At 49.5% G+C, this 9966-nt stretch overlaps 1 protein-coding gene across 1 annotated transcript in view; it reads left to right on the top strand.

Annotated features, from left to right (window-relative positions):
- QPRT (quinolinate phosphoribosyltransferase) overlaps nucleotides 1-5738 on the top strand; it is a 6104-nt gene extending 366 nt beyond the window's left edge. The window contains 4 exon segments of the mRNA XM_021717089.1: nucleotides 3690-3787; nucleotides 3789-4226; nucleotides 5316-5447; nucleotides 5520-5738. Of these exon segments, the coding sequence (XP_021572764.1) occupies nucleotides 3690-3787; nucleotides 3789-4226; nucleotides 5316-5447; nucleotides 5520-5738 (887 nt within the window).
- Nucleotides 5739-9966: the final 4228 nt, after the last annotated feature.

The following is a 9966-nucleotide window of genomic DNA, read 5'->3' as shown; positions in this document are numbered from 1 at the left end:
CTCAAAAAAAAAAAAAAAGGATCAATGAAAAATGGAAAGTAGACTGGCTGGCCATGGGGGCTCATGCCTGTAAGCCCAGCACTTTGGAAGGCCAAGGTTGGAGGATTGCCTGAGACCAGGAGTTCAAGACCAGCCTGGTCAGCATAGCAAGACCTCGTCTCTACAAAAAAACAAACAACAACAACAAAAAAACTAGCCAAGCATGGTGGCATGCTCCTGTAGGTCCAGCCACTTGGAAGACTGAGGTGGAAGGATTGCCTGAGCCCAGGAGTTCGGAGTTCGAGGCTGCAGTGAGCTATGATTGTGCCACTGCCCTCCAGCCTGGGCAAAAGAATGAGACCCTGACAACAAAAGAAAAAGAAAAATGGAAAGAAGTCAAGAGAGCTGGAGCTAATGCTATGAAAGTGAGGTTTCAGCAGGAGAACTATCAAAGAAAACCAGAGCTGGACAGTTCTGGTTAAAGCAGTAAAAACAGATTTTATTTAGGACTATTGCAGTAGGGGAAAAGAGACCTTAGAATAGAACTGGGCTTACCTCCGAGAACAGCATGGGCAAGTGGAAATTTATAGGCAAGGAGCAGGGTGGGGGGTCAGTGGATGGAAAATTACTAAGAGGAAACATCAGGGACAAATGGAGATTCTGACTAAAGCAACCTGACAGAATTCTTGCTGAAGATGGGCCAAGGTGAACAGATCTCACCTGGTGAGTGGTGAAGGAGGAGGAACCCAATCAGATATTAAGCATGATCAGATATGGAAGATGGAGGACTCCTGATGAAATTGGATAATGCAGAGGTGAACACGAAGTCCAAGGCCAAGTTGAAAAAGAGTTCGGGAGAGCCTGCATAGAGTTTGTCGAAGGAGATTGAATCTTCGTCTGAGTGACTCATTCAAATACACTCCTTTGTTTTGTTTTTTTTTTTTTTGAGTTGGAGTCTCACTCTGTCCCCCAGACTGGAGTGCAGAGACCGCTCCCGGCCACCACAGCCTCGACCCGCTGGGTTCCAGCGATCCTTCCGCCTCAGCCTTCTGAGCAGCCGGAATTACAGGCACGCGCTACCACACCTGGTTGATTTTTTGATTTATTGTAGAGATGAGGTCTTGCCAAGTTGCCCAGGCGGGGCTCGAACCCGCGGGCTCAGGCCATTCACTCACCTCAGCCTTCCAAAGGCGCGGGATTACAGGCTGAGCCACCGAGCCCGGCTTGTTTGTCTTTCGAATCGGAGTCTCACTCTGTCACCCAGGCTAGAGTGCAGTGGCACAGTTATGGCTCACATAGCATCTACTTCCTGGGCTCAGGCGATGCTTCTACTTCAGTCTCTTGAGTATCTGGAAATACAGGCATGCACCACTATGCCTGGTTAATTTTTTTTGTAGAGGCAAGGTCTTGTTGTGTTGTGTCTTGGGCTCCTGGGCTCAAACAATCCTTCCACCTCAGCTTCCCAAAGTGTTGAGATTATAGGCGTGAGTCACGACTCCCAGTCCAGATTTACTTTTTTGTTTTATTTATTTATTTATTTTTTACTGTAGAGATGAGGTCTTGCCAAGTTGCCAAGGCCGGTCTCGAACCCGTAGGCTCAGGAAATCCTCTCACCTTGACCTCCCAAAGTGCCACCACCGCCTATTGTTTTATTTTAAAGACAAGTTTAATAACATATAGTTATGGGAAGTAAAATTCATTATTTTTGGCATGCAGCTTTATGAATCATGACAAATCCATCAGTTGCATAGCCAATACCACAGATAAGATATAAAACAGTTCAGTCACATCAAAAACAAAAACCAAAAAACACCTCCTTGTGCTGCCCTTTAGTGGTCAAGCCCTCCCACGCCCAAGGCAACCACTGATCTGCTCTCTGTGGTTAGTTTTGCCTTTTTCAGTATGTCATGTGAAATGGCATCATATTGACTGTAGCCTTTTGAATTTGGCTCTTTTACTTAGAATAATACATTTGAGGGCTGGGCAGGTTCGAGACCAGCCTGGACAACTTGGTGAGACCTCACCTCCACAATAAATTAAAAAAATAGCTGGGCATGGTGGTGTGTGCCTGTAGTTCCAGCTACTTGGAAGTCTGAGGTGGAAGGATCAGCTGATCTCATGCCACTGCACTCCAGTCTGGGCGACAGAGTGAGACTCCAACTCAAAACAACAACAACAAAAGAATAATACATTTGAGAAACATTCCCATTGTGTGTATCCGTAGTTGGTTCCTTTTTTAGTTTGAGTAGAATTCCATTGTACAGATGCATCTAATACTTACCAGTTGCAGGATTCAAATTCACTTTTTAAAAAATCACGGCGCCTAGTTTGAATGGAGTGACATGGGGTGGGGCCGGGGGCTCTCCAGCACTGCTGTGTCTTCACAGGCCTTCTCCCTAGCTGGGCAGACCGATGGAGACAAGGACTATGTCTTTGTTCCGGCACCTAGCTTGAGCCAGCTGGCTCTCAATGGAGGAACCAGAGCCATCTGGGGGCAGATGTGGGAAAGAACGTGGGAAAGCAGGGCCTGGTGCAGTCACGGAGCACCATGGCGCAGAAGTGGGTAGAGATTGAGTAACTTGGCTTTGGGGAAGACAAGAGAAGGCCTGCTTCTGAGAGCAGAGCAATCTAGAATGTCTGACCTTAACTTCAACTTGGAGTAGAGATGTGTCTGTGAGAGTGTGTGTGTGTGTGTGTGTGTGTGTGTGTGTGTGTGTGTGTGTACTAAACCAAACACCCTCGCGTGCTCTCTAATTGCAACCTCGATAGGAAACCAAGTCCACGGATGGCAGGTGCCCTTGAGACCGCAGGTCCTGGCCTGGCCGACAGATGGCGATGATGTAGCGTGTCTGGGTTCTGCCACTGCGGTCACCCCATTGCCCATTCCCCGATGCACTCTGGGCCTGAGTGACGGTCGCCGCGTACATAAGCCGTATTTTATAGGCAAAGGGTTCACCCATGTTCCTGAAGCTACGCTTCGCAGAAAAAGGGCTCAAGCCCAATTTTCCCGTGCTCTTTCCTGCTTGTGCAGCCTCTATCTCTAGAGAAGATGACAGTTTGTTGAAACTTCGAGCTTGGAAGAGGTCTCCAAGGTAGAGAGGGGACAGACAGCCATAACCACCGGCGCGGCCCTGTTCTGACTCTGCCTCCAATTTTCCTTTCCTCCGTGATCCACAGTCTCCACGTCTAAAAAAACTGAACTTCTGGCTTTAAAATATTTGGTGCCATGGTGAAGACTAGGACGACAAGGACACACAAGCTTACATTCTGCTAATCCTTCTAGGCATGGTGCACTGGAATGGCTGCTGTGTGACCTTGAGGTGGTATACACAGGACGTGCTGTTAAAATATTGAAATACTTCTCTTCTATTTGATCAATTGCTATTGACTCAGCCAGATAAATACAAGACATCCAGTTAAATTCGAATTTCAGATAAACAGAAGATAATTTTTAAGCCTGTCCTAAAAACCACCTAGGACATGTTTATACTAAAATTTTTTTGATGTTTATCAGAAGTTTAATCTAACTAGGTGTCTGGAAAATTGGCCAGCCCACAGGACGCCCCTCTGCCACAGCTCTTCCCCTGGGATGCCCAGATCTTTACCCTGATGGACTAGTGCCCGGTTTAATTGGTTGTTAAATGTTTTGACTATCACCCTGACTGCAGGAGAGGCAGCCAAATGCAACAGCTGTTCTTTTTCCCTCCTAGGCCTGGCACTCCTGCTGCCCCCAACCACCCTGGCAGCCTTGGCAGACAGCTGGCTTCGAGAGGACTGCCCAGGGTTCAACTATGCAGCCTTGGTCACGGGGGGCAGCCCCCACGCAGGCGGTGCTATGGGCCAAATCCCCCGGGGTACTGGCAGGGCGGCCTTACTTTGATGCCATCTTTGCTCAACTCAACTGCCAGGTCTCCTGGTTCCTTCCTGAGGAATCAAAGCTGGTGCCAGTGGTTAAGGTGGCCGAGTTCTAGGGCCCTGCCCACTGCCTGCTGCTGGGAGAACGCGTGGCCCTTAACACACTGGCCCGCTGCAGTGGCATCGCCAGTGCTGCCACCACTGCTGTGGAGGCCGCCAGAGCGACTGGCTGGACTGGGCATGTGGCTGGCACAAGGAAGACCACGCCGGGCTTCTGGCTGGTGGAGAAATACGTGCTCCTGGTGGGCAGGGCCGCCTCACACCGCTATGACCTGGGAGGGCTGGTGATGTTGAAGGGCAACCACGTGGTGGCAGCTGGTGGTGTGGAGAAGGTGCTTATCCTGCCTGGCCCTGGTCCAACCCTCACCCTCATCACGCCCTTTCCCTCCACCCCCAGTCACAACCTGGCAAATAGCCGTGGCCTGGAGTCAGGGATGCCAGACTCCTCCAGGCTCAGCTGTTCTGTCTGTAAAATGAAGGGGGGAAGCCAGATGTTCAAGAGCATAGGACGCGGGGAAGCCAGTGTCGATGGTGCTTCAACCTTGGACCCACCACTCGAAGCCTCTGCTCGTTTCCCCATCTGTGAAAGTGTCTTCAAAGACCCCTTCTAGGCTGGGCACGGTGGCTCATGCTTATAATCCCAGCACTTTGGGAGGCTGAGGTGAGAGAATTGCCTGAGCCCATGGGTTCGAGACCAACCTGGGCAACTTGGTGAGACCTCATCTCTACAATAAATAAAAAAATTAGCCGGGCATGGTGGCTCATGCCTGTAGTTCCAGCTACTTGGAAGGCTGATGCGGAAGGATCACCTGAGCCCAGCAGGTTGAGGCTGCGGTGGCTGTGAGCGTGCCACTGCACTCTAGCCTGATTAACAGAGTGAGACTCCAACTAAAAAAAAAAAAAGACCCCCTTCTAATTTTAATATTAGAGGTCAGTATTGCTGATATTTTGCCACTTTTGGACCCCCCAAAATGGTCATTTTAACCTAATATAAAACATCCTGATGTCCAGTTTCCTCATTAACCCTGGCCTCATTATCCAACTTATTTATTTATTTATTTTTGAATTAGAGTCTTACTCTATTGCCCAGGCTGGAGTGCAGTTCACCACAGACTCTTGGGCTCAGGTAAGCCTCCCACCTCAGCTTCCTGAGTAGCTGGGACCGCAGGATCGCCATCACACCCAGCTAATTTTTTTTTTTTTTTGTAGAGACAAGGTCCCTCTATGTTGCCTAGGCCAGTCTCAAACTCCTGGGTTCAAGCGATCCTCCTGCCTTGGTCTCCCCAAGTGCTGGGATTATAGGCTTGAGCCACCGTGCCTGGCCCAGCTGGGGCCTTTTGTATGCCAGTCCTGACTCCCTGTGCCCCAGTGCCCTTGTCTGGTCCCTGGTCCTCACCCTCACCCTCCTGGCTGCCTGGCAGGCGGTGCAGGGGGCCTGGCGGGTGGCCGACTTTGCCCTGAAGGTGGAGGTGGAGTGTAGCAGCCTGGAGGAGGCCATGGAGGCGGCTGATGCGGGCGCCGACCTTGTCCTGCTGGACTACCTCAGGCCGGAGGTGAGGCAGGCTCTGCTCCCCGGTAAGGGGCACGTGGTGGGCTCTCATCTTCCCTTGGCTTGTGTCCTGCAGGAACTGCACCCCACAGCTGCTGCGCTGAAGGCCCAGTTCCCCAGCGTGTCTGTGGAGGCCAACGGGGGCATCACGCTGGACAACCTCTCTCAGTTCTGCGGGCCCCACATTGACGTCATCCCTTTGGGAATGCTGACCCAGGCTGCACCCGCCCTCGATTTCTCCCTCAAGCTGTTTGCTGAAGGGGCCACTCCAGTGTCCCGCACCCGCTGCTCCTAAAGCCAGAGAGGACGCCACTGGCAGAGGGTTAATGTGGCTCTCTGAGACCCTCGAGGTTGTTCATCTTAAGGGTCAGTGAACAAGAGGGCACACTTGGTGTCAGTCTGAGCTCAACTCTGCTCTGCCATCTGCTGCTCTGAGACCTGGCGGGCCTGCCTTCCTCTTTGCTCACCTCAGTTTCCTAATCTGCAAAATGGGTCTAATAAAGGATCAACAGTATTGGGGGGATGTTGGGTGATAATTAACACGTATTTGTGGGGGTCCAGCCCCTACAAGGGTTGTGAGGTTTCCTGAAGGAGAGACGGATTGGTGAAAGACGAAAACATTATACTCGGACACCTGCTTCTTGAACAGATGACAATTTAATGTTAGTTAACACAGAGCTTTTATACCATTCGTAAAGGGGCAAGAAAAAGAAAATTCCTTCACATACATATGCTTTAAAAGTTACCACCATCTAGCGGTCTTAGCAACAAACAAGCCAAGAACCCTATAAACATTCAGACAATGAGTCTTATTCATAAAGCCAAAAATGATAGTTTTAGTCCAAAGTCCCGAATTACAGTCCTTGAAATGTCTCAAGAAAGTTTTCAAGTGTACATTTCTTCGTGTGTCAGTTTTCCCATCTGGGGCTTCTATGACCTTCAGAGCTTTGTAATCGCCTCTCCTGTCCAGGTGTCTCCGTTACTCTTCTCTTATCCTGCAGTGTTTATTTCTAAAGAGAACTCAAAAGAAGCTTTTAGTGATGTTTTCCCAGGCCCCCAAAGTTGCTCTCTGTATTTAGTTAATTTATCATAAAAGTATCCAATTAGTATATTATGAATTCAGTGAAAACCCACTCTATAAATGTTAACTTAGAGTTTTAACTATTGAATTAAGTAAAAACCTTAACGATTAATCTTTATCGTAAGTCAGTGAAAACAGTGTTATAAATCACCTACATAACTCCTAGATAAGTGTTAGAACTTATAATGAATTCATAATGAACTTACTATAAACTTGTGCTTCTAAAGAACCTTATGTCTAAACACTAAATTGCACAATCCTAAATCAAATGAGTGAATATACTTATATCATTTATTACTCAAGCAATATCTAGTAACTTATAGCCAAGTGAAAAAAAGCATTCTTGATGTGCTTCAGAGTTTAACCCTTGCATATGTAGAAAAGGCCAAGCGGCATAGTGGGAAAATGGAAAAATGAACCATGACATTCTCAAGTTAGCTGTGAGGACTTCACATAAACATGCCATTTTCTTCTTCCACGACTGCACAGAATTCTTCGGTGGTACCAAACAGCAAAGGTGGGAGACAGAAGGGCCTCAGCTTCCTGGGCTCACCCTGCGGCCCGGGGTCTTCTGCCTACCAGGACTTTGTCAATCAGGGGGGCCTCCAAGGCTGGCTCCCAACACATATTAAGTGGTCAGTAGATGTTAGAAATTACTGCAGCTCATATATTCTAAGATGCACTTTTTTTTTCACATTAACTTCTCTGAAGTCAGGGTGCCTTTTTATTTATTTATTTAGTCTAAGTCTCACTCTGTCACCCAGGCTGGAGTGCAGCAGCATGCTCACGGCCACCGCAGCCTCTGCCTGCTTGGACTCAGGCTATTTTCCCACCTCAGCCTTCCAAGTAGGTGGAACCACAGGCTAATGCCACCACACATGGCTAATTTTTTTATTTATTGTAGAGACGAGGTCTCACCAATTTGCCTAGGCTGGTCTCGAACCCCTGGGCTCAGGCAATCCTCTTGCCTCGACCTCCCAAAGTGCTGGGATTATAGGCTTGCACCAGCGCCCGGAATATGGTGTCCTTTTAATCTGCGATGTCTCATGGCTACTGTTGGCTGGGCAGCTGTCAGACACTCTTTGTGGCCTGTGCATGCATTTCATACAGAAGGTCCCTGACTTACGATGGTTCAACTTAGGGTTGAAATAGTCCAAAAGAGCTCTTTTAACATGTGTAAAATAGAAATCACAAGGGATGAAAGGGCACTGGTCACAGTTTAGCGACAGTTTTCTTTTTGAGCAATAATGTGTGTGTTTTACAATCAATGACACTGTATATCTGACAATATGTGGTGCCAGGTCTGCTCTTCAGCTGTAACATTCACTTGGCTGACGCCCATGTTTTGCCAGTTATTAAGAATTATGCCTCTCACCACTGACTGCTGTTGTTAGCTCTTTGGTGGAGCAGAGAGCCTGTCCAATCCTCACTTCTAGGGTCTCTGTCAGACTCCATCATGCATCTTCTCTACAATGAGGGATCCTTCTGGTCAGGTGTGGTGACTCATACTTGTAATCGGCACTTTGGGAGGCCAAGGCAGGAGGATCACTTGAGGCTAGGAGTTCTAGGCCAGCCTAGGCAACATAGAAAGACCTCGTCTCTACAACAAAATCAAAAAATTAGCTGGCATGGTGGCATGAGGCTGTAGTCCTAGCTACTTGGGAGGCTGAGGTAGGAGGATTGCCTGAGCCCAGGAGGTTGAGCCTTTGGTGAGTCATGATGGTGCCACTGCACTCCAGCCTGAGCAACAGGGTGAGAACTTGACTGAAAACAAAAAACAAAAAACAGGCCAGGTTCAGTGGCTAAGCCTGTAATCCCAGCACTTTGGGAGGCCAAGGCGAGTGGATTGCCTGAGCCCACAGGTTCGAGACCAGCCCGGGCAACTTGGCGAGACTTCATCTCCACCATAAATCAAAAATTAGCCGGACTTGGTAGCGCGTGCCTGTAGTTCTGGCTACTTGGAAGGCTGAAGCGGAAGGATCATCAGAGCCCAGCAGGTCTACCCTGGGGTGGTCGTGAGCATGCATGCCATTGCACTCCAGCCTAGGTGAAGGAGTGAGACTCCAACTCAAAAAAAAAAAAAAGTTTAAGCCAAAAAAACAAAAACAATGAAAGACCCATTCAGTGCTGAGAGTTTCTAGCGTCTGTTCCATGGGGTTAACATTTGTTGGGGGAAGATGTGGGTACAGAGCAGCTAAGGTCAGAGCAAGGGTCACTTGAGAGAGTCAGGGATGGGGAAGGGGGAGAGAGTCCATGTTCAAATGTCACACTTCCTCCCTCACGAAGTCAGGACTCAGGGACCTAAGCAGAGGACCTAAGTTCAGCTCCCCAATGGCACACACATACCTGAGTTCCCACTCACCTCTGTGGCTGCCCCTACCTGCACCTCAAGCCTAGGCTCACCTCTCTCTAGCCCTACTAGGTTGCTCTGAGAGGAGCAGGGACCTGAGAGGTCCCTAGGCGAAGGTGGTCCCCAAGGTGACTCCTCCCACAGGGCTCCATCTGGGGCTGCCTCTCTCCTCCCCAAAACTGTTAGTCTTCTCTACCTTTTGCCAGAAGGAGAGAAAAACAGCTCTCACCCACAAAAACTTTTTCCTGGGGTATCTCTGGAGGCCCAAGCCTGCACTGAGGGAGGTATCCCGTCCCTTTGTCCTTTCCTCAACCCTGGAAACCAGCAAGGGGCCTGGGAAAGGGGCAGATCAAGAAAATGATGAGCTAATTTCAGGGCAAAAGCCCCGACCTGCTAATCTCATACCGAAGGCCCCAGTCCGGCCGAGACCTTCATCCTTCATGCACCAAACTCGCACTGAGCTCCTGCTGTGGCCAGGCTCTGGGTAGGCAGCAGATGGAGAGTCATTGGACAGAGATGCTTGACCAAGCTGGACGCTGCCTTTGGTGATGCCCCGACCCAAAAGGGCCAGTCCCACAAGACACAGCCCAGCAGTGCCACCTGGGGCTTCTTCTGACCTCTCTAATCCCCACCCCGCCCTGTATGCTCCTGTCCTTCCTCCAGGAAAACATGCAGGCACTCAGGCAAACCCCAGCTCCTCATACCTGAAAGGGGAGAACTGAATCTCCATAGAACTGGGGACACCCTGGGCAACAGGGCAGGAAAGTTGCTCCCAGGAGTGACCTGGGAACTGGAAGGCGGGACATCTGGGATCCAGAAGCGAATCAACACCTGACAGAGGCAGAAGTGAGGAGTGTTTTCCAGGAGCCACAAACTCAGTGCCTCCAGGATCCAAGTGAGTAAAATACAATGGGTGAGACTGAATGAAGACAAAGGGGAGTGGGCTGTGGCCAACTGGCAAGCGGATGTTGCGTCCATTCCAATTTTAAAAATTAGCTGGGCGTGATGGCACATGCCTGTAGTTCCAGCTATTTGGAAGGCTGAGGCAGAAGGATCTCCTGAGCCCAGCAGGTCGAGGCTGCGGTGGCCATG

Source organism: Carlito syrichta, unplaced genomic scaffold (assembly GCF_000164805.1).
Source record: "Carlito syrichta isolate Samal-C Ts95f unplaced genomic scaffold, Tarsius_syrichta-2.0.1 Scaffold107890, whole genome shotgun sequence".
Classification (NCBI taxonomy): domain Eukaryota; kingdom Metazoa; phylum Chordata; class Mammalia; order Primates; family Tarsiidae; genus Carlito; species Carlito syrichta.
The sequence above is the reverse complement of the archived record's forward strand: the minus strand, read 5'-3'. Positions and strand labels throughout refer to the sequence as shown.